Source organism: Clinocottus analis, unplaced genomic scaffold (genome assembly GCF_023055335.1).
Source record: "Clinocottus analis isolate CAN_PGR_092001 unplaced genomic scaffold, fCliAna1.0.p SCAF_3, whole genome shotgun sequence".
Taxonomy (NCBI): Eukaryota; Metazoa; Chordata; class Actinopteri; order Perciformes; family Cottidae; genus Clinocottus; species Clinocottus analis.
Window position 1 is genome coordinate 5,501,918 of NW_027176042.1, and position 23,464 is coordinate 5,525,381.

At 43.5% G+C, this 23,464-nt stretch overlaps 2 protein-coding genes across 6 annotated transcripts; one reads left to right on the top strand and one right to left on the bottom strand.

Moving 5' to 3' along the window:
- Nucleotides 1-766: 766 nt before the first annotated feature.
- Nucleotides 767-12,438, bottom strand: znf831 (zinc finger protein 831). Of its 2 annotated transcripts, none has more exons than XM_068595158.1 (5): nucleotides 12,379-12,438; nucleotides 11,895-12,047; nucleotides 6,113-10,322; nucleotides 3,528-3,763; nucleotides 767-1,630 (listed from the first exon to the last, which is right to left on the bottom strand). In XM_068595158.1, exons 3-5 carry the CDS (start codon nucleotides 10,272-10,274, stop codon nucleotides 842-844), a joined length of 5,187 nt encoding a protein of 1,728 aa, XP_068451259.1. In that variant the 5' UTR covers nucleotides 10,275-10,322; nucleotides 11,895-12,047; nucleotides 12,379-12,438; the 3' UTR covers nucleotides 767-841. The 2 variants fall into 2 exon arrangements, with proteins under 2 accessions (XP_068451259.1, XP_068451260.1); XM_068595159.1 differs by lacking the exon at nucleotides 12,379-12,438 and adding an exon at nucleotides 10,721-10,917 and having other exon boundaries at nucleotides 11,895-12,372.
- Nucleotides 12,439-13,243: 805 nt separating this feature from the next.
- Nucleotides 13,244-22,596, top strand: cstf1 (cleavage stimulation factor, 3' pre-RNA, subunit 1). Of its 4 annotated transcripts, none has more exons than XM_068593343.1 (6): nucleotides 13,244-13,353; nucleotides 16,809-17,000; nucleotides 17,121-17,398; nucleotides 17,495-17,692; nucleotides 17,873-18,263; nucleotides 21,382-22,596. In XM_068593343.1, the coding sequence occupies exons 2-6, from the start codon at nucleotides 16,832-16,834 to the stop codon at nucleotides 21,639-21,641; spliced, it is 1,296 nt and encodes a 431-aa protein (XP_068449444.1). In that variant the 5' UTR covers nucleotides 13,244-13,353; nucleotides 16,809-16,831; the 3' UTR covers nucleotides 21,642-22,596. The 4 variants fall into 4 exon arrangements, with proteins under 4 accessions (XP_068449444.1, XP_068449443.1, XP_068449445.1 ...); XM_068593342.1 differs by lacking the exon at nucleotides 13,244-13,353 and adding an exon at nucleotides 16,379-16,419; XM_068593344.1 differs by lacking the exon at nucleotides 13,244-13,353 and adding an exon at nucleotides 16,489-16,673.
- The last annotated feature ends 868 nt before the right edge of the window (nucleotides 22,597-23,464 follow it).

Sequence of the window (23,464 nt, forward strand, 5' to 3'; positions counted from 1 at the left end):
AAGATAAATGGAAAGTCACGTTATGTTCCATATTTGTATTGTGTTTGTTAGATTAAGGGAAATTAGCCCTTCTTAAAGGGCGTTTCCATCTGTTTTTTTTGTTACAAGCCATAAGCAAAAAAACAGTGATGTTTGTTTCCAAAGTAAGATAATAATTAATAATAATAATGTGAACGATAGCACTAGCTGAGTCAATCTTAGCTTTGCTAAGTTTGGAACGTCTAGATTTCTAAATTGTGGTTGCACATGTACAAAATTAAAGATTAAATAAGTGATTTGGTCAATGGAGTCTGGGGGCGAGATTTCTATCAGAAAGGATAGCCACATAAGTACCTCAATAAAAATGGTAATGTTCAGAATTAATACATTAGGAGAACCACTCGGGAGCTTTAAGTTATTTTAAAAAATAATAATTGGACTGAACCTTTATTTATCACGATCTTACATACCCGTCATAATATTAGATTTTATTTGGTTGTAACTGCCTGCGATGGTGGCTTTGCAGATGTTTTTTGACAGCTCTTCTTTCAATGTGAGCGATATCATAGCTGAACTTCTTGACTTGGAATTTCTACAAGGATGCTTACATAAGCAGACTTTCATACTTACCTTAAAAATATACTCGGTGGTACAAGTGGACACCAACACAGCACTGGCTTGTGCTCTACACAATTCATGCAAAGTTCTCCATTTACTTTGTAACGCGTCATTCAAAAGGAAAGATAAAATAGTCAATGACAGTTTACTTTTTTATTCATATTTTGACTTATTTTGCGTGTACACATGTAGTTCTCAACTTTCATTTTTGTTTTGTTTTAAATATGAGTGTGTGTTTGTTCAGCTAAAGCTCGATGATGAGCTTCCCTTCATCGTCGCTGCTGCTGGTGTCTTCTGTGCTGTCCTGGCAGCTTTGCACGGGCCTCACTCCACTGGTCAGACACTCGGCCGGCTGGAAGCCATTGAGCTGGCCGGACAAGAAAAAAGACTGGTACTTGTTGTAGTCGTTTGGTGACCCGTCGTTATAATCATCAGGTTCTAGGAATGTAAAAGGCTCTGATGGTGGTCCACAAGATGGTGGTGCGGCATTATTATCCAGCACATTCTTGTTCAATCCAGTCGATCCAGCAGCAGCCCTACTGACTTGAACACAATGAGAGTCAGGCGAGACACACGGGCTCCTGTGACTGCTTATCGTCAACTTAGCATCTGTAGGTCCTTGCTGAACAGGAGAGTCACTGCTCTGCTTTGTGTCCTGCGGTGGAAATGCTTGTGTTGGCCGAGGGACGGACTTACTTTGCGAGAAATCATTTTGTGTCTCTGTTTGTGTCTCTGCTGCGTTGATACGCTGACCCAAACTAGATTCACACGAGACCTGTTGGTTATGGATGCTGCTGCTTTCCCAGGGTTGTTGCGAGAAACAGAAGTTGTTCATATCCAACGGGAGCTGTGGAGAATTTAAAAGGTCAGTCTGACAGCCGCTGGCGGATGAATTAAGGTTGCTCAGAGTTTGCTGAGGGCTCCGTGGAGGGTATTCAGACATTCCTGGGTGAGTCTGGGAAAGACGCTGAAGATGCTGCTCAGATAGCCAAGAGTGTTTAAAGAGATCCACCTTGACCGCTTTGCCTTCTTCCTGTTAATAAGACAAGAATTTTACCATCATACCACAATAATAATAACGTCATTGTCCTCCCCTCCTCTGAACCTTTTACAGTCGCTTCCTGCATTGCTCAAATACTACCAAGCTTAATGTGTCCTGCGAGTTATTAATGATGATAGAAAGTCATCCCAGAGACACTGATGGAGCATTCTGCTCTTCTACTGTTCATTACGTGGTGATATATAAAATCTTGCCATGTTGGAATTGCTGGGATTTTTTTTTTAGCAAATTGAGATTAGAAAATGACTTGCTTTGTATATTCCCTGATATTATATGTTTTGTATTTTTAATAATAAAATCATAAAAAAGTAAAAGTACATTTTAAGGTCAGTGTTTCAAGACTGGTCCAGAGGGTGGCGTCTGAAGAACTGAGGACAGTATGTCCTGGTTGATAGAAGCCCCTTTACTGATGCAAAGCCCCAACAATTCATGTGTTTTTGTTTCCTCCTGTTTTACTCCATTAAGAACATATCCATTTTACTCCATTAAGAACATATCCATTTTACTCCATTAAGAACATATCCATTAGCCGGTTACTTCTGCTATTTAACAAAATATCTTGACACTCCAACTGTGTCGCGAAGCCAGGCAGCAACCTCCGGTCCTGAAAAGTATTGCCAATGCTGAAGTGTCTTAAACTTACATTCTCTCTAATGGCCATTAGGGGGCGACTCCTGTGACTGCAAAAAGAAGTCTGATTGTATAGAAGTCTATGAGAAAATGACTCGAGTTCTTACTTGATTTATTCCCTTAGTAAAAAAATGTAAAGATGAGATTGTGTCTCAATCTCTAGTTTCGAGTCTTCTTTAACAACCTGATGTTCATTTAGTAAATTATGATCCATTCAGACATTCACATGAAAGAAAGACTGCTCGCTCTTAGTCTGCACATATTAGGACATAATGGTTTACTTTTAAACAAGGGCAATATATGTGTTCATACTCGCAAGTTGATTTACCTTCATAGAAGAGTTCCGCTGATTTACCGACGTCTCTTTCCAAAATGTAAATCTTTGGGAAAATATATTTTTGTGCCCAATTTCAGCACATGACAGACCCTAAAGTTTTAATTTCACTCTTGGCCCACTATGCGCGCTCCATCTCTTCATCTTTGCCTCTTGTGTCCAGAGCTGGTGATGTCATGATTTACATACAGCATTTACTTGTGTGTTTGCACTTCCGTAAGTTTGTTTCACCATGTGTGCGTTTATCTCCCCACTATTTCAGCGCCTAAATGATGGCTGGCAGCTGTCTACATTTGCTTTTGTTATATTGAGTTGCCGATGTTTTGGAACCTTGGCCAAAAAGCTCCTACAGCCTGGTGATTTATTCCTCTCACTGCATGTGGTTTCAGTGAAATCCATTTCTGTTTAGCACATTTGTTCACTTGTGTAAATCTTTTATATTTCTCAAACCGCATTCTTAAATGTTTGACGCACGTCTTGGGGACCATATATTCATTGTGCTGCAACGACTTCATGAGAAAAACAAACTCTGACGTGGATGTCTTGCTTCTCTTGAGTAAAAAAACACAAAAACAAACGCCTGAAACCTAAAACAGTAACAGTAACAGACTACCTGGCTGTAGAGGGGATTTGTGGAAAGTCTTAGAGGAGTTTAAAAATAATTAAAACAATAAAATATAAAGAATGCTGGATTGTAATAAATCCTGTATGTTCCTGTGCCATTTAACTTTTGCGTGTCTGTAATTAGGAGTTTGTATACAGAGTACACATGTGATGGGGGTTGGTGTGTGTGTGTGTGTTACTAGTAGTGAAGACATCTTTTGTCTTTGGGCTGTACTTTTGTTTATTGTGGGGACTGTATAGACATGCATCTATTGAGCACTAAATGGATGCATTCGATCTCACCTCTGGCATATCTGTTAGACACGTGGATGTGCAGGTGGGCTCGGTCTGCTCGGCCTCGACTCCTCCGTTCTCATCCTCCCCCTTCACGCTTTGCAGGTTCGCCCTCTCGGCCTCTTGGCTCCGCTCTGGCCTTCCGTCTGTGCCGTCTGGCCGCCCTGAGCTCCCTGGGGTCCCTGGGGTCCCTCCACGTCCCAGTGTCTGCGGCTCCTTCTGGGCCGCACATCCCTCCATAAGTCCTTGGGGAGGAAATAAAACAGTCGTTTTCTTTTGCGATGCGAGTCCACAGTGTTAATGCTTATCAGTCAGTTTGAACCGAGGAGGAGATTACACGGTTTATGTAAAAACCCTGCATGTAGAAAAAGGTGGTTACATTGAATTTTGAGATAAAAGCCCATCCAAAATAAATCATCATGATAAATTACATTATAATAATGAATGTATTGTTTTTGTTATTTTCATATGCATGTATCCGGCCCATCAACCACAATTAAAGAAAGCAGTGCATATTTACGTTATGCGCTGGAGCAATGTGGTCAGATACAATATTTCTTGGAGGGATTATCGTCTTTATGGAAAACAAATGTGCTTGTTGTTCTTTCTTCAATAGCACTTACTCCATCCAACTTTCCAGTTGTCCATCTATAGTCTGAAGCTTTTTACAGAGAGGTTTGTTTATATTCATAGCCTGATTGATTTACATTATGTTCCAAAACATGTCAACAAAATTAAACAAGAAATTTAAAAACTGGCTTTGTCCTATAATCAGATTTATGTTTTGAACATGTATGGAAATTGGGACATATTTTATAACAGAATGTCTCATTTGAATAAGAAAACATAAATCTTTCGAAAACAATAGTTTTCTCCAGGCGAATAGCTGCGCTTCTAGGTCAACAATAAACGTAGCTTGTTGTTTCACTTTACTCCCCACAACGACTTGGTATGCTTTGCTATTCTCTATAATCTCCTTTAATCTAAAGAGACGGATTAATTGACAGTTCTCTGAGAAAGCCTGTGGGCATCCCACATGCCACAGCGACAAGAGCAGTAATGAACCAAATTAAAGTCACGTGCATAGTTGTCAACAGGATTTCCCTCCCAACCTCCACATCAATAGTGGGTTTTGGTGATTCTGCTGTACACAAAACCGGATTAAAATGAGGTCTCCATCCTGTAAAACCACCGATCACATGCTGCCACCTTGTGGATAAGACTGGTTACTGCCTTAGCATGTGCTTGGATTCATGTGTATGCAAATGTAGTGCAGTCACCACATAAGTATTAGATCAGACACAATATTGTTGTGTTGTCTCTGTACTGCAGCTCAGTTGACTGGAAGCAAAACAACGAGGTTAAAGAGTTATGAGGAGAATTTGAGGCTTTACACACCAGATGAACAGTATTTGCAATTATCTTTTATTACACCTGAATGTATTGAACAAACTAATTATTTGTTTTAGCTAATGTTTGGAGAATTTACAATTACTTGAGGCCATAGGGCCAACATAAGGTATGTTCTCTGATGGGACGCCCACGACAACCCTTTCTCTGTAAATTGTATCTTCTCACTCTCAATTACTGTAGGAATATGCACACAATATAAAAATATTGAAGATATTGAAACTTTCCTAACAGCAGCAGACATCTTTAAAGCTGGGGTTGGTTGAGAAACCAGCAAGAGTACGGTCAATTAGAAAAAACTATTCAACCTAAAAACTCAGTCAAGTGTTGTCAATTCTTTTATAATGAAAGAAGCTAACCGCACAAGCTCCAAAAGTTGTTAAACCCAGCCGGCAAGTCGTTGACGTTGACAGCCCATCTCCTCAGGCCTCCCTACATAAACACCAACCAACATGGCTAATGTTCACACAGCTGCCAAGCTTGCAGCTGCTGGAAGACTCATGTGACGAGATATGGGTTCAGGTATGACGAAGCCCAATCAAATGATCGAATGGGCTTCGACCTGCAAAAGCCACAGAACCCCGATTTTTTAATCTTCTTTTTTTTGTCAGAGCATTTGATTCATTGATTGCCGTCGGGATGTAAAGACGCATTTGTGCAAACCTCGCTTCAAGGATCCATATTACCACACACCATGGACAGTGAATGTAAGGTTTGAAATGCCCTTCAGTGCCTGTAGACCTGCCTTATTGCTTTCAGTCTGGTCTTCAGCAGTGGAACACGTCATCAATTGGAATGAAGTCACCGACTTAACAAAACCATTTGCATGTTCAAACTCTATGTTTAGAGTCATATTTCTAGATTGTTGCAATCTTCCAAAATGTAAGTTCTGAACTTTTTGTGTGAATGTAAACACTATCAAACAACCTTTAAAGTCTGCTATTTACCTTCATGGTGAGTGTTTAATTTTATAAAATGAACAATCACAAAGATGCTCAATTTGATATTCAAAGCATATAAAACAAAGATATATCAGGAATATGGATATGTTCCGAATTTTGTATTGAGCACCTTTAAGTTTAATGTTCTAGGTCCACAAACTGACCAATGCACGTGCTGCACTGTAAATCATTCACATAATACGCAATATAAATACTTGATATAATTAAAATAATCATATATACCTGCAGTAGGGCTCTCCATTCTTGAAGGCACAGCTGGGGTGTCTTTGGGTCTTTCTACCTGGATGGTAGAAGACACTGACATAATCTGAGCTTGTTGTTTTTCTGATTGGGTTGAGCTGATTACATCCTGAGTCACTTCCTGTGTAGGGGCAGAATCATCTGAAGGTCCCACTCTGTCACATCCCATGTTTGCGTGTTTAGATGAATCCAGAGCCTCTGCCAATTTTCCGATCGAATTACTGCAGCAGATGGACCCGTGTGGATTCAACTGTCTGGAAGTATTGTATTTATTGATGGAAAATGAAGACACTGACCCAGGAGGTTCATCACCATTTGCAGCACTAGAGGCCCAGTCAAGCCCAGCCTTCAGAGGCGGGTGGGTTTCCCCACCTTCTGACCTGCTGCTTTTGCATGCAGAGGCTCCGCCCGTGGCTCTCATTGTGCCTACACTGCATGGAGTTGCTTGATTTTTAAGTTTGGTTTCTTTTCCCAGTCTCTCACTATTGTTCTGATTTACTGTGCTGGGAGTGAGAGGGGTCTCGCTGAGCTTGTGTTGGCCAGAGAGAGTTTGAGGGATTAGTCCACCTTGGCTGACCCTGCTGTTTGGCAAAAGTTGCTCCTCCACACAAGAGTTCAGAGAAAAGGTCTGCTCCTGCTCAGAAATGTGGCTCCTTTCTGACTCTAAACCTTTAAGCGAAAGAGCAGTTGACATAACATGGCCCATACAGCTCTGAGTCACAGTGACCGTGTTTACATGACCGTGTTTGTGTGGGCCTACCGGCGAGCCTCGTGCTTCAGAGCGTCTAGATTCAGCTGATAATGTAGCCTGAGTGGAATCCTTGAGTTCGGTTAAGTGGAGAATTGACTCACTTTGGTCCAACCCTTGTTGATGTCCTGGCTGTTGATGGCTCCTTCTATCATTGCTGCTTTCCAGTGCGAGAGAGTTTTGAGCTGCGTTCTGGATCACTTCCACGTCACGCCTCTGTGAGGCGACGCTACCTGCTTGCCTCTCGATCTGGGGTTCAATGAGAGCCAGCTGCTCGTCAGATATGATCTGAAAGCAGATCTGGAGGTCTGCCGTGTGAACGTGAAACACGTTCTGGGCATCTGGTTGCATCTGGTCAAACGGTACAACGTGACAGGGTATGGCTGGGGTGGCATATGCACTGTTTAAAGTCTCTGATGCTGGCGGGAGTTGTGAGCAAGACAGAGGGGTATTGAGGTTAGGTTGACCTTGTGCGAAAGCCGGAGTGACAGCAGCAGGTGACGTACTGCTTGCTGTGGTATTGGTAGGTGTACCAGGGAAGTAAGGAATCAAGGATGCAGCAGGTTTGGGTAACTGCAAAGGTACTGAGCCACCAGCAGATTGTGAAGACTGTATTGAAGTGCTGCATAATCCTACTTGATCATTTTGCAGGCAGGTTGTGGTTGTTGTGGTCGCTAAACATTGCCTGTGCACGTCTGCACAACAAGATGTTGCATTTGGATTCGGTCTTGGCGTTTCTGCCCAACAAAGGATGCTGGCTGAGCAAGACGAGGAGAGCTGGTCTTGTGTGGAACTAAAAGCATCTGTTGACGGCGAACTAACGGGAACTTCACGTTTCTCTTCAGAAGTTTTGACTAAGAGTGAGGGTATCTCTGTGCAAGGAAATGACAGAGCAGAGGTGATAGTGCGTCCACCAGTTCCTACCGGTTTATCCACAACACGTAGTAAGTTACTTGAATCAGGCTCAGAGGCATTTGGTAACTTGAGCTGGTACTTGGGCAGGAAGCTGGCCTTGGCAGGGGAGCGGGTGGAAGTGGCTGGCGATGGTGTATTTGCATTGATTATGTAAGTTGGGAAAAGAGTTGCTGTGAGCTGAGTATGTTTTAGATTTTTCTGTAGGTTGATATTACTGAGATTTGTATCCAGCTGAGACACACTGCCAGTGACAGAGGGATGGGAATGAGTCGGTGTGTTTGGGTCGGTTTCCATCTCTAGAGGGAAAATTATTTTGTCATCAGTTTTCTGTTTTTTCCTGTCTGAGGGAACACAGGCTTTACACAGCTGCAAGGTGGAGTCAATGTATTTCTCTCCATCAATCGTTATCCCTGCTTCTGCTCTGCTTACGCTGTCTGTTTGGTTGCTAACCAATGATCCAACTGAAGATATCGGCAGTACTGACAAAGACAGATTTCTCCAAAGTGGAGTCTTGAGAGAGGTGCATGATGTATGAATATGGCCTGCTTTGACATTTAAATCCACGGCAGAGACGGGGGATGGTTTGGCAGGAGTGCAGCCTGCTTGGCACGCTGTTGCACTGCTGCTTGTGAAGTTCATTATAGTTGCCGTTTCCTTCTGAACTGCTGACGACCTTTTTGACATGCCCTGAACGTCCTCGTTTGCTGGACATTTCCTGCCTTTGCCGACACCTTCATCGCTGACCTTTTCGGTGTCATAGAGTTTCTTAAATGTCCCTCCCCCGTACATGTACCACTTGTTGTAGGCAAACTTTTGTGCTTTCTTCCTTCGAGACTTTCTGTTGCTTGGCTCTCCACAAATGTCACCGCCATCCCCATCGCAGCTGAGGCTGCTGGTGCACGCCTCCTCCACAGATGAATTTGCGAAGAGACCATCTGTTGCGTGGTTGCCGTCTACGGCTGTCTGTCGGACCAATGGCCGGTGGGCGGATGAATGCTTCATTGCAAAACCTGTTGGATTGATCTGGCCAGAGCTTCCCCTCCGGCTAAGTGTTACATAATTGCTCTGAAAGGAAGAGGTTGGGCTGCTCCTCTCAGGCTGCAGGAGGGTAACGCTAAAAGGAAGGGAGTTGCTGCGGCTTAAGGGGGCATGCTCAATGGTGTTAGATCGCTGGGTGGGCACAGAACTGTAAAAGCCTGGGTTAATGCTTCTTTGCAACCCAACGTTCGGAGCCTTACTGATCCTCATATCAAAGTGAAAGGAGTCCTTGTATGTGTACGGCATGGGGAGGTCAATGCTACCCTGCTTTGACAGAACTGTCTTCCGCGGCCTGACATGCTCCAGCTGTTTGTCCTCCACAACAGCTGTATTCTCTGAAATCAGCTTGGATATGCGCTCCTCCAGCGTCTTTTGCTCCTGCTCCCTTGCAGTGCATCTGGGTTCCTGTCCACCTTGGCCTGGTCCAGAAGGTGTTTGTATGCTGGCGGTTTCTTCAAGGTGCTCCTTGGTCGATTCATTGAGGGAATCCATACTGTGGTCGAGTAAATTGCTGCCAGGGCTCGGGTAGTGGTCACCGCTCTCACTGAAGCCCGAGTCCGTGCTCTCATGGCTCTGTGATTTCCCCCGGGATACAGAGCTCTCCCACTGCTTGGAGAACAGAGTGGCTTCTTGCCTCTGAAGAGGAAGATGTCGACTGGCAGTTGCCGGTGGTTTTTCACCTTCCATCCTCTGTTTTTCTACTTGCTTCACCTTTGCTTCTGCCTTCTGACCTGCAAGGGTCAACACATTCTGCTCATTTCCAGAACCTTGTGTCTTCACAGAATAGACCTTTGCAGTGCTAGCTGGACAGGTGATCTCATTAGCAGGTGATGTGGCTGCCTTGTCCATGCTGCCCGAATCCTCGCTGTGCTCATCCAGAGACAAACTGGAGGTGCAGGTCTCTCTGGAGCCGGGCATGCTGTCCAAGCTGCTCGGCTCTGATTCAGAGGAGAGGCGGGCATGAGCCTGTGTACGCTTATGTTTGTAGAGGTTGCTCTGAGTCTTGAAAGAAACTCCACAAGTGATGCAGGGGTAAGGCCGCTCCCCGGTGTGGCAACGGAGATGCTTCTCCAGCACGCTGGGTTTCATGCAGTCCCGTCCGCAGTGAGGACACACGTGCTTTCCTGCCGCCTTGGGTCTGACTGCAGGAACGGCAGCTGCCAGACTCAGTCCTGGCGGAGACTGCAATCCATTAGCAATATGGAATGTCAAGAAGGGGAGCGTCTCCTTGGAGTAAAGCGGCGGCATGGCCAGATTGAGTGTGGCTGGCTCCCGGGCGGCCGCTGGAGGCTGGAGGGAGTAAGGCTGCGCTGGTAGAGCTGGCACTGTGTGGATGTAAACAGCCGTCAGCGGGGCCTGGTAGTCCATCCTTTTCTCTGTCTTCGCTGCGAAGGAGCTGATGCACACTGGAGCGTTTGCCAATCCCGGCTTGCCAGTCTCCATGGTAACCCTGCTGCTGTCGTGATGTACCAGTGCCAGGTCTCTAATTACCTGTAAGATAAGAACAGTTTGCATTAGACCTCTGCTTTGCCTCAGATCAAACAGGGCTGATCCATCTATTTTGAGCGGGGATGTTTTACAGGGCTTGCTCTGAACAGAAAAAAAGGAGCAGGAGTAAATGTACTGAAGCTGTTCATGATGATAGCTATGTACTACCCTTTAGGACAGATGGCTCCTTGATCCAGTCTGGATGTTTTGCATGTTGATAAAAGCCAGGGAGAAACGGTTTACAATGACTCTACAGCATCAAAAGTAAAATATATATCTGAAAAGCCTCTTCAGAGGAAAGCACTGAATCTCTAAGTGGTGTAGAAATACAAATCTGCAGATATATTGCAGGCGGTGAAAATACACACACACGGATGAAATGATGTAGGAGAGTGACTCACATCAGAGAATGAGAGCAGATGTATTCGTATCAGAGGCTTTTATCTCCCCAAATGAAATGTGTCTGCTGACATTAGCGGTCGCTTCTGTCACCAAGCTGCGCCAATTAAATGGCACACCCTTGATGTTCACTGTTGCTTTGTCTCCCGTCAGAATGTCACATTTGTGCAGTAATGCAATTGGAGTGTAAAGAAGCTGCCTATGTGAAAAGAGGAAACAGCCTGTATTAGTTCAAGCAAATTGAATTTCCTGTTGCTGTGATGCTGCTCCTCCATTTATGTTCAACATGATTTTGCAGAGTTCACCCACAGAGGAGCAGTTGGCACAGAGTTTTGCTAGTTGTACAGCCACAAGTCACTTTTTGTGTTGATGTGAACTAAGGAAAAGTTTCTCTCTGTTCATCTTTCAGTAAAAAAGAGAAGCAATGTGTATTGCTTCATAAATATTTTCTAAAAAACTACCTCTGTGGGCTTTCACTTTCTTTCAGATATGTTATTATGTCATATTGTCACACATGGCTCACGACTGTGGTGTGGATCTTTGAATTAGAGATGCACCGATCTGACTTTGTTAGTAAGAAGCTGTATCGCTTTACTTTCTGCTTTGCTTTAACAAAATAAAATGTAACAAATAAGATACTTAGACATAAAGTTACTCATTGTTTTTATTATTAAAAAGATCAATCACACCAGCAACTTTAACAGGAAATACAATTCACGTGCAAACCTTTTTAATGCAGCACCAAATTGGTCAAAACATAAAGAGGAACTAAAATTCCTTCATATAATGTAAATAGTATACAAACAAGGAAAATAACTGAATCGATTGGCCCCATTGTCATCATGCCCTATCTAGGTGTTTTACTCGCTTGGCCTGGTATTGGTATCAGTTCATCCCTACTTTTTAATTATTCAAAGGGATGTTTTCTCCTACAAGCACTTGTAGAATATATATTTTTTTGTAAAAGTCAAACTGAACAGAAATCCAGCTTCTGCTTGTAGTAAGAACAAGCATCTGCAAAAAATACGGTGGCGTGAAAATATAAACATTAGGAAGACAAGAGGATGTTTGACAAGAGGAAATTGGTGTTGCCAGTGTAGGTAAGAATGAGGAACCAGGACATTCCCCAAAGACAGAAGGAACATAAAACTGTTTAAAACTACAAAAGTCACTTACCTCGGAAGTGCATTTCACTCAGGAACCATTGTACTGCTGAGTAAACCTCCTCCACTTAACAGCCCAATCCTCGTTGCACGTTTCAATCTGTTCTGTCATCCGGGCAAGTGTGTTCCTCCCCAATCTCTTACAGCTCTTTCAAGTGAACTATTTCTTGTTGAGGAAGCAGAACAAATGCAAATGAGAGAGAGAAGATGCAATATAAAAGTGCCGAGGCAGAGAGGAGGAGAGGAGAGTAGAGGAGAGGAGAGGGAGGGAGAAGCTGGCTGGCTGGCTGGCTGGCTGGCTGGCTGGCTGGCTGGCTGGGTGGGTGGGTTGGGTGGGTGTGTAGCTGTCAAACAAAGACTTCCGGAGGACAAGTTTAAAACATAGATTACACAGAGTGATCAGGCCCCCGGCACAGATAGAAGGATTTAGGGCAAATACAGAGTGATAGTGCAGAAGTGAAAGTGACTGCATGGAAGAGGAAGTGCAGCGAGCTTACCTTCAGCACTCACGCTTGCTGACTGACTTTACCATCAACAGTTGGAGGCTCACTTATATAGACCTACTTGCTCCCCCACCTACTTCCTCCCACACACTGTTTTTCCTACACCCACATGGACCAGGGTGCAGCAACGCTAATGTTGATGCACGGCTCTCACTCTTTCTGAGGCAGAGAACAAATGGATGAGTTGTGAGTGGCTGGAGTGAATTTCTTACCTCCAACCACAGCCCCCAGTACAGCATGTATCATGCTGCAGAGGGTACACCAGTTCACACCGCACATGCTGATACAGTAGTATCTTTCTGAAATCATTACGTCTTACTGAGTATTCTGTATTTATTGCCTAGTTTTCAAACTCAGGAATCTGGCACATCCTGAGGAAATGATCATGGTTATTTTTGGCAGCAGTTTTCTTCAACATTTCAAAGATTACACGCTTCAACACAATGCATGTCAACGACCTAGTATTGTTATTTTTTATATTTGTTATGAGTGGTACATTACACATTGTATCTGTACTCATGTGGCCTGTTAGATAGATTTATAGTGTTGGCAAAACTACACCTCGACTACATTGGATACCATTTGAAAACATCTCTTGATTGCTAATTATATATATATATATATATATATATATATATATATATATATATATATATATATATATATATTTGTAAAAGTATTAATGCTGCCTCAGTGGCCAGGACCTCCTCGAAAAAGATTGATTTACGCTTTGAACGGCTAGCTAATGACTTTTTTGGAGGTCAGGTATCGTTCATCCGCATGTATTGCCCGCTGCCTGCTAGCCAGATAGTTAGCTAATTCCACCATACTCACATGCTACACTGAACAGAAAATGAGTCGTACAGCAGGTTGCTGAGTCTAACGGCCCCCTCCGCCTCACATTTCCCGCCGCTGAGCTGACAGACTACTTTGCTTGGAGGGGAACGCACAGATCGGCAGACGGTCAAGGTAACTATCCGACTAGCAGTGACTGGCTTTGATTGGTTGTTTTAAATCAAGTCTGTGGATTCTTGCCAACTGCGGACACTTCTCTGAAATGTCGATCCATGAAAACATTTAAAGATACTCCAACTCTGAATAGCTGTAATGTCAGTGAGGTTTTTAAAGCTTGGTTATTTCATGAACAGTATGTCATCGTGTGGGATCCGTTGTGCAATTATCAGATGACATCTGCTGAATGAAAGCTAATACTTTTTTTTATCATTCTATTGCTACGGACTCTAGCTGGTCTCCAAGGCAACTGCAGGCCCGATGGAGACCATGCTTTGTGTTGACATGGTAACAAGATACCTCCTACCACGCATGTTTTCTAGCTCACGGTCCTGCAGCGTGGAAGCACAGCTTCAGGCGTGAGTGTGGAGACTGAGTCAGATTAAATGTTTTTTCAATCACAGTATGTGTATCGTCTATATGGACTCGCACAGATGTCCTCTCCAAAACAGTCAGCAGGCGTTTAATGTTGTTGATATTTTGGCCTTGTTACTCCGGTTACTAGGATACGGGGTTGAGTCAAGTTCTACAGCTGATGGTCTGCAGTGACCAAAGAGCAAATATTGTGTTCTGCTCCGCCTGGTCTCCCAAGCTGCTGAGCCTCTGAACTTTTTCTTGCAGTTATTTAGACATTTATCCATGTGGGTAAATTGATTGGTTTATTTATTTATTGTTTTGCCACGGAGTAAAATTGTCAGACATGTTAAGCTATGCCACCCATGTTGACATGACCCTTGTAGGCCTACATCTCGTATGGTATTTAGAAAGCTAATGTCATCATGCAAGAACAACTAAAGAACATCTTCACTCATGTGAGACAAACAGTTCCTCACCCTCAACTCTGAAATGTGACTTCCTTTTGTGAGACCTGTTAAGTTGCCTGTCTTGGAATGCACATGAAATGACAGATATATCATTTGTAAGGCCCACCTCTCTAACAGACCAAGCCATCATCATCATCGTCTATCTGCATGTTTTACACTCCCTTTTGTTCTTCTTTTGCCAGTAAATGAAGCGATGAGCCACATGGCAGGAAGTGACAACTGAGAGTGGGTGGGTGCTGAATAGCTGGAGGCCTCACATGTTCATTTGTGTCTTTGTAGCGGATAAAGAATATCAGTCTCGTGCCCCACTTTTGTCTTCAGCACCACTTCTAACAGCACTAGTATGAGCTGCCAAACACCTGTCAGTGTCAAGCTGTAAGCCATAAGAACTGTCTCTGTATTAGCCTGTGACACGGTCTCAGCTGCTGTGCACATAGCTCAGCGGAATACATTTTCAAGCAAACAATCATCAAGACTGTAATTATGGCAACAAAGCTGCGCTCAGCTCACTGCTTCTCTTTCTTTACGTCTTTGAGATGCTGTACTTGTGCCCCCTCTGCTGGGCTAAGTAGAAATGATGCATGTATTAGAAATTCAGAAACGGGAAGCAAAGCATATTATTCTATTTTAGTCTTTAATCTGTTGTTGTTGTTGTTGTTGTTGTTGTTGTTGTTGTTGTTGTTGTTGTTGTTGTTAGATTATAAGATGCCAGAAACAGAAGAGAAATTCTCATTACAGTTTCCAAGATGAAGAAGGTGATCTATCTACATTCTAAAACAATTCTATTTAAAATGTACATTCCATTACAAACAATATAAACATCATATATGGTTGATATTTGCCCTTTACCTTTGTTAGATCACATGAATTAATGTGCTACTCGTTTTATCTTTATTTTTATATAATGTAATACAAAAAGAAAATCAATTATAATTAAAATATGAGTGATGCTCCTGGCCACATATTCTCACACCCCTAAGTGAGTACCACATTCTGGCCCTCCTTCGGTACAAACTTGAATGGTTGATCGGCTTGTTCTGTGTGGGGTGGAGCTCAGTTTTTCTTTATCGTTCCCACGGTCAGCTTCCTCTTTAGAAGCTTCTGTCTCAGCTATTGTGTGGTAAAACGTTATTGCATGTGATGTTGTGTCCAGTGAGCCCCTGAGTCATGTCAAGGACCGCTCTCATCCCTTGATTTTTTTGGGGGGATCTTTCTCTCCATCAGGCTTCGCTGTGTAGACGTGTAAGTTGCAAGCATATGAGGGAGTGGCATCACAGGCAGCCCAGATCTGTATTCATGAAGACAATTCACCTTTGAGTTCAGAGCATAGCACCCTGAGGTCAGACCATAGAACCCTGAGGTTAGAGCATAGAACACTGAGATCAGATCATCCACATTTCCTCACTTGCTAGCTGCTGACAGGTCCTGGTGCTTGTCTTCATTTTGGAGTGAGCTGATGATCAATCTCATCCTCTACAAAGTCTGTCAGACTCTGAATTTTTATAAATGTGATCCTCACATTCCAAAACTTCTTCTTCTACATTATCATGAAAAGTTTATCTCTCTTTCAAAATCAATTGCAAGGCCCTCTGAGCTACACGGACAAAGCAAAATAACAACACACACACACACACACACACACACACACACACACACACACACACATATATATATATATATACATATAACAACTTGTATATATATATATATATGTGTGTGTGTGTGTGTGTGTGTGTGTGTGTGTGTGTGTGTGTGTGTGTGTGTGTGTGCGTGTGTGTGTGTGTGTGTGTGTGTGTGTGTGTGTGTACAGTGTGTGATCATTGTAAATGTGATTAATGTTCGTGAGCCAAGGCCAATGAGTCTGAGTTTGAAAAAATAGTTTATTGTACAATTTTTCTTTTGATAAAAAATGAAAACGAGTCGTCCCACAGACGAGATTCTCGTCTGTGGGACGATCCGTGTTCCTGTTTTCTCGTTACTAGAACACCACACACGGTTGAGGGCGTCAACAGTGACCAAAAAAACACCCTGCTTGAACCTTACACCATAAAAGCATCCCACCGATGTGTAGCGATTCACCGTGCACTTTTAATTTGAAAATCCACCTTGGAAGACTCTTCCGGTACGGTGACGTAGGACGCAAACGCGTACGGCGCAACGCACGTTCGGGTCCAGGAGCGCCATTGGAAGTTTGAAGAGGGTTAGATATTTTTGTGTTTCAAAACGTAGTATTTCGGTCGTGTGCTTCAATGGCACCCAACGCCGTTGTTGCGTAGTAAGGACCTCCAGCGAGTTTGGGGATTAAATCCACGCGTGTATTTCCGCCGTTTCCGCTAAGTCTAGGCTGTAGCAACCAAGCTAACAATATTAGCAACACAGCTAAGCACAAGTTCCATTCATTTGTTGTAGCTTTCCGCGCTAACGGTGTGTGTGCAGAAGCGTGTGGTAGATATGGTAGCTACAGTACACTACAACACCGCATTAGATGGATAGCATTGCCTTCTTGAAAAACTGGGATAAAGTAACAGTGGCTAACGTAGTCATGAGATTAATTGTTGACATTGTGTTTTTATTGTGTCCCTATTAAAGGGCCCCCTTCTAGTCACGCCATCATGTATCGATCCAAGCCGACCCTTAAGGACCGGCAGCACCTGTACAGGCTTATCATCAGCCAGCTGCTCTACGATGGATACACCAGCATCGCCAACAGTCTCATCACTGAGGTCAAACCACAGAATGTAGTGTCGCCCTCTGAGCAGCTGATGCAGCTGGCAAAGACTGGTAGGACTTGTCTGTGTCTCTCTTTCCCCCCTCCCCACCCCTCCATGTTGTGCACTTCAGAGGGGTGCGATGGTTCTGGAGGTTACCTGACTGTTTCCAACCTTTTTTTTCTCTCTTCAGGGATGGAGAACGATGACACAGCAGTACAGTATGCCATCGGGCGCTCAGACACAGTGGCGCCTGGCGTGGGCATTGATTTGGAGTTTGATGCCGATGTCCAGACCATGTCTCCAGAGGCGTCGGAGTACGAGACCTGCTACGTAACATCCCACAAAGGCCCGTGCCGCGTAGCCTCATACAGCCGTGATGGCCAGCTGATTGCCACTGGCTCAGCGGATGCTTCCATCAAGATTCTGGACACTGAGCGCATGCTGGCCAAGAGCGCTATGCCTATTGAGGTGAGGCATATTTGAGATCGGAGTACACTGCACCTGTTTTTTTTTATCCAGCATGGTTAAGTTTACTGTTTTCTTTTGTGTGTCTTTCCATTTCAGGTGATGATGAACGAGACGGCACAACAGAACATGGAGAATCACCCCGTGATTAGGACCCTGTATGACCACGTAGATGAGGTCACCTGTCTCGCCTTCCATCCCACTGAACAGATTCTAGCATCTGGCTCAAGAGATTACACCCTTAAGCTGTTTGACTACTCAAAGCCTTCTGCAAAAAGAGCATTCAAATATATACAGGTGAGAACATGTCTCTATTTTATTTCCCATAGGTTCTGGGAGAATAACAATTGTTTGGTTAAAAGTGGAGATGCGGACTTACATGCAACATTTTCATTTCTTAATTTAATTTCTTAATTCGATGCTGACTCCTATAATTCTCTTCTAAGCCAATCCTTTCTTACCCCGTTTCCCAAACAGGAAGCCGAAATGCTGCGCTCTATCTCCTTCCACCCGGCGGGCGACTTCCTGCTGGTGGGAACGCAGCACCCCACCCTCCGCCTCTACGACGTCAACACCTTCCAGTGCTTTGTGTCCTGCAACCCGCTGGACCAGCACACGGACACCATCAGCGGCGTCGGCTACAACCCCAGCGCCAACACCTATGTCAGCTGCAGCAAGGACGGCAGCATCAAGCTGTGGGACGGAGTCTCCAACCGCTGCGTGACCACGTTCGACAAGGCCCACGACGGAGCCGAGGTGTGCTCCGCCGTCTTCTCCAAGAACTCCAAGTACATCCTGTCCAGTGGTAAAGACTCCGTGGTCAAACTGTGGGAGATCTCCACGGGCCGGACACTGGTCAAGTACACAGGTAAGGAGGAAGCGTTTCGCTACAGGGAGACGTGTCACATGTTAGAAGGCTTTATATATTTGAAGGGAATATTCTTTTATGCTAAGGGTTGTTCATTGAAGCAATACAATCCTCAATTGTGCTATATTGACTGGGAATGCTGAGTTCACCTGCTTGCGGAGGTGTGCCGGCTGCGCGTACATGTACCAGGATGCATTGCGCTCAAGCCACTGACATCCAGCTGAAACATAGTGAAGCAGAGTTGCACCCTCGGTGATGGAAAACAAAAACACAGAGGTTCTGTCCAAACCAGTGTAAAACAAGCCGGTAACAACTCGTCATTATTTCCCACGACACAGCTGCAGCACATTACAGCTTCACTCCTTTCTCCACAAAAGTCCATCATAAATGTACTCAACGTTCTGCTGAGAGGCGACTCAACGGCTTATCTCTTGGATCCAGGAAAAGGTCTCCGGTACACTTGTGTCCAAGCGAGGAGTAAAACCTTTCCTGCATTGTGATGCACACACTGCAAGAACAAGAGAAATCCCAACAGGAGAACTCATTCAGGCAATGTAGCACGCACTGAGCAATGTGTTGCTTGTATCCACTGCACTGAACATCAACACTAAATGGTCATCGGAAAAACAAGGAGAATTTCTTTTTTAACATGCTCTGGCAATTTTAAGAAGTTAACCTTGAGTTTTTTGTGACTTCAAGTGTGAGCTATTCCTTTTCATCCGATTCCATTAGTATCTTAGTTTTGTGCTTTGTGAACCAATATAATACCAACAAATATATATTTTTTAAACACTTCCACACTGTGATTTAAAGCTGGTTTGATATGATTCCATTTGGCCGTATTCACGTTCCTCTCGATACTTAAGTAATCAAGTCTACTGTCGTACCAACAACAAACAAGTAGATACATGGGTTTTTATTACATCAACAATCTGTCTCATGGTCCTCTCAACAAAAATTGGTTTAGAGCTTCAGTTCACAGCATGCTGCACATATGTCGCATGAACGCAACACACTACTGAAGCCAAACAAAACATGTCTGCATGTGGAATCTGAAGAGCTTCAGACAGAAAATCAGGAAAAGGCTTGAACAAGTGCAGTCTGACGTTGTTTTTACGGCCATATCAAATAGATATTCCTGAGGTATTTATGAACTGTCTAACACTAGAGCTAAGCAGCTTATAAAACGTCATTAAAATGCAAAGCTTTTTCTTATACAATAATTAATTTTCTATTTGAATTATGCGTTTTCGTAATAAAGCACTGTATAAGAAAGTCAAAAGATAACATTTAGAATTTGACGTTGATATAATTTCTCAGGAAGGTGGTGAAAAGAAGTTAGTTGCGTTTCCATGACAACAATATAAATTGCCCTATTACAACGAGCATTGCCCCTTTTTATTTTCCATTTGGGCCACTAGCTATTGTTTTGACTTACCCGCTGTGTTCCCACCAACCGGAACAGGAATACCGTTTCATCACACTGACCACAATATCAGGAACATACGGCGTGTTGCAACATCAGCCGTTATTCATCCAGTATTCGTAAGAATAAACAGCCCGCCAGTCTTCAGTGGCCGATGCCGTCATCTTTTCAGGTATCAGCAGTTATTTCTTGCGATTACAGAGTGATGCATCCTTCCTTCTAAACGTTAATGAACACAATTGTTTTGTTTTTTTGTGCCTGTTTTGTGTAAGAAGACAATGAATTAGGCTTTCAATCTGTTGGCTTTCTCACTGTTTCCCGGTTAATTTGATGTAAGATTGAGGCACTGTTCAAGAGTTTCTCTTCTATATGATGCTTTTGGTGCATCATTATAGAAATTTAGTTTGTTAAATATATTAATTTTGAGAAGCTTTAATCAAACAAACAAATACAAACTGCTTGTTTAATGTCTTTTTTTATTTTATTCCTGTTACTATTATTATAGTGACATCATGCAGAGGTCATAGAAAACAACGCTCATGTTTCCTCCAGAAACCACAGCTATTTTAGGACAGTATTGTTTAGTTTCTTTTTGTATGTTTACTGTTCCCAAAGTGAGCCCACGACAGTCAGACATGTCATCTTCCTCTGTACTTATTGAGTCACGTCAATGAGCTCTCTTAAAGCTGCCAGATGAAACAAAGATGCCACTCTGCCATCGGGTTCTGTCCTTCTCTTCTGTGGTTTTCTGCATCTACAATGTGTTTAGGAATTACTCACACCCTATCGCTTTTTTATGTTTCAGCCTCAGGCTGAAAGTGAAATATCACTTTGGCATAAATATTCATAGCTTTTGCATAAATTAAGAATGAACCCGGGCTGAAACAGTTTCTCGAGAAACGCCACAACAAATGCGATGCGCAGGTTTGTGGTGCTGCTAATCAGCGGTGAACAGAGTGATATGAACAAATAATCCCTGTTGAAATGGGCTAAATGACGAAGCTTAGTAAAGCTTTAGTTTACACTCGCCGTAGTGAAGCCAGCGCACCAAAGAAACGATGTGATCACCGGCGCTTGGTCCTCTGAATTTTTGTAACTTGGCCCGCTACCATGCAACTGTCACTACTGGTTCACTGATAAAAAACACTATTTACATGTCTGGAGATCATACAAAGTAGAGTAATGCTTTTTGAGATGTTAAAAATCTACGTTCGAGTAAATATTTTGCAGCAAAATCAAATAGTTTACAGGATATTCAACCTTTTGTTTCTTTATGATGAATATAATACTTGACTTGTGACTCAATCCATGAGTTTACAGATGATTACAGTTCCTCCTCGCATTATGTAGGTTGGTTTATTGTGTTTTGCTGGTTACTCCAATGTAACCAGCAAAATGTTCATATCTGAGTTTTTCTTGTCTTTTGCATTCTTCACAGTTCATTTTGTTGATTCGCCCTCTGTTTCTTCAAAGCGCAAGTATAAACAAAAGCTTAACAGAGGTCGCGTTGAGTGACATTATGATCCGTTCAATCTTTATTCAGTAAAAACATCGATTGGCCGACGTTTAATGCTTCCTTTATCATGATGTCTTTCAAATGTAATTTTGTAACGTGCAACTGGTCATATATTCTGAAATGTGTAGAACTGTATTTCAACTGCGTGGTGACGTAAACGCGTCCCTCTGTTTTAGGGGCGGGGCTAAGTGGCCGTCAGATGCATCGCACGCAGGGTGTGTTCAACCACACGGAGGACTACGTGTTGCTGCCAGACGAGCGCACCATCAGCCTGTGCTGCTGGGACTCGCGCACGGCCGAGAGGAAAAACCTGCTGTCGCTGGGACACAACAACATCGTCCGCTGCATCGTGCACTCGCCCACCAACCCCGGCTTCATGACCTGCAGCGACGATTTCCGGGCCCGCTTTTGGTACCGGCGCACCACTACAGACTGAGGCACATCCTGTCCTGGCGCTCCTCCTCCTTCTCTCACTTCGTCTCCACTTGTTCGAGAACCAAACGGGATGACCAAAGTCTTCCGTCTTTGTGAGCTCGGCGATTTCACCACAATCTTCTTATACGTGGTGACTTTCAGTTTGATTTAATTTTCCGTGGAACTTGTGAGATGGAACTTAAAGGCTAACTTCTATATTTTTCGAATTCAATATTTGTTGTCCCTGTTAGTCCCGTAGGCCGTGGTTTTACTTCTTTTAGGCGCGACTTGTGCGATTGGATGGACCTCAGCCTTTGCGTCTCCACACAACCTGACCAATGGGAACTATGTCGCGGTCAAAGGAGCGGCTGTTAAACAGTAGATGAACACATTTTGTTTCCCCCCCGTCATTTTGTTTAAGTTTGAAAGCTTTTGGAACGGCATTATCTGGGACTGTTGGGTTTTCAGAACTCAGGCAGCAGCTCTCAGCTCTACTACAGACTCGTTTTTTACACGAATATTTGATAAATGGCCCGGAATGTGTCCACTTGCTGTCCACACCTCCCTGAGATCTGTCAATGTGAGCCAGTCCACCTCGGGATGCAGTCTGGATGATGGGATCCCAAAAGTCACACTGAAAAGACAAGCCACCATGGCCTTGGACACAAAAACACAGCAAAATCGGTTGTGGATTGAAAAATACTGATGTTTTCCCTTTAAGAAAAGGAGTTTCATCATCTTAAGAGCAAAGCAGCATTTCTTTTTTATGTTTTCTCTTTTTGATGATTACACTTTGATGACAACTCACTGGACCTAAAAGTCTGCTCGGACACTTCAACTCTTTTCAGGTGTCTCAGCTGTATTTTGTCATTGACAACAGAGTCGTTTTGTTTTATTTCTCTACTCACATTTTTCTATTTTGTCTGCGTCCTTTTGTTGTAATTCAGTCATTTTTATTAAACAACTAAAAGGAACAAGCCTCTTCTGTGAAAAGTCCCCTTTCAGAGCTCCTAAACCACAGCTATGGTGATATCCTGTGGTTATTTTAAGACCACAGTTGTTGCTGCAAAAAGAGAGCAACCTGCAGAGAGCACAAATGGCCAATGATACGTTTCACACGCACACACAACCACACACTCATTGTCGATGCACATGTATTTATGGTGGTATTAGTTTCTGTAGGGCTGGAATTCATAACCCTAGAAAAATTAAATTAGTTTTTTTGTTGCCAACACATTATTTATCCGAAAACACTTTGCTGTGTTTATGGACATCCTTAAAAAATAGTTTTAAAAAAAAGGAGCTGAAGAAACCCTTCTAAGCTCTGGCCTGCGCCCACAGATTTAAAAGGTCACCCTGCCCCATCACTCCTCTGCATTCCCCAACCCGGCTCTCCCAGACTGCTGCTGTCTGTGTTGTCCGGACAACAAGTAAAGCCATGAAGAATTTCTGCTTAAAACAAACTATTCCCCCAACACACACACACACACACACACAACATTAACCTTGTCATAATTGTGTCCTGCGTTTGAAGGAATGTCTCCGATTTATTAGAAAAGAGGAAGCAAAATTAAAGATGACACAAATTCCCCTTAGTTACCTAGAAAAGTATTCTAGCGGGGCGTGATGCACTTCTGCTTTTACAGGAAGATGTGGGGTGGAGGGAGTGGGGCACAGTTAAAGCTAAACAGTGGTGGGTTGGGGTAGAGAGGGAGGGCTCCGGCCAATGAGGCTGCGGGCACACCAGCCCCGTCGGTGACGCGGACCCTGCTGACCCCGCCCATGGGTGTAAAACACTGTGACTTTTCACTGACAGCTCAGACAATAATATGCTTGAGAGACACC

Bases quoted from the DNA above. Each gene is read 5' to 3' on its own strand.
- znf831 (XM_068595158.1), bottom strand. From the start codon at position 10,274: ATGGAGACTGGCAAGCCGGGATTGGCAAACGCTCCAGTGTGCATCAGC. The intron at 3,764-6,112 runs GTATATATGATT...TTCCTCCCCAAG, and splicing joins AATGGAGAGCCCTACTGCAG to GACTTATGGAGGGATGTGCG. The intron at 1,631-3,527 runs GTGAGATCGAAT...TCTTATTAACAG, and splicing joins GTCTAACAGATATGCCAGAG to GAAGAAGGCAAAGCGGTCAA.
- cstf1 (XM_068593343.1), top strand. From the start codon at position 16,832: ATGTATCGATCCAAGCCGACCCTTAAGGACCGGCAGCACCTGTACAGG. The intron at 17,001-17,120 runs GTAGGACTTGTC...TTCTCTCTTCAG, and splicing joins GATGCAGCTGGCAAAGACTG to GGATGGAGAACGATGACACA. The intron at 18,264-21,381 runs GTAAGGAGGAAG...CCTCTGTTTTAG, and splicing joins GACACTGGTCAAGTACACAG to GGGCGGGGCTAAGTGGCCGT.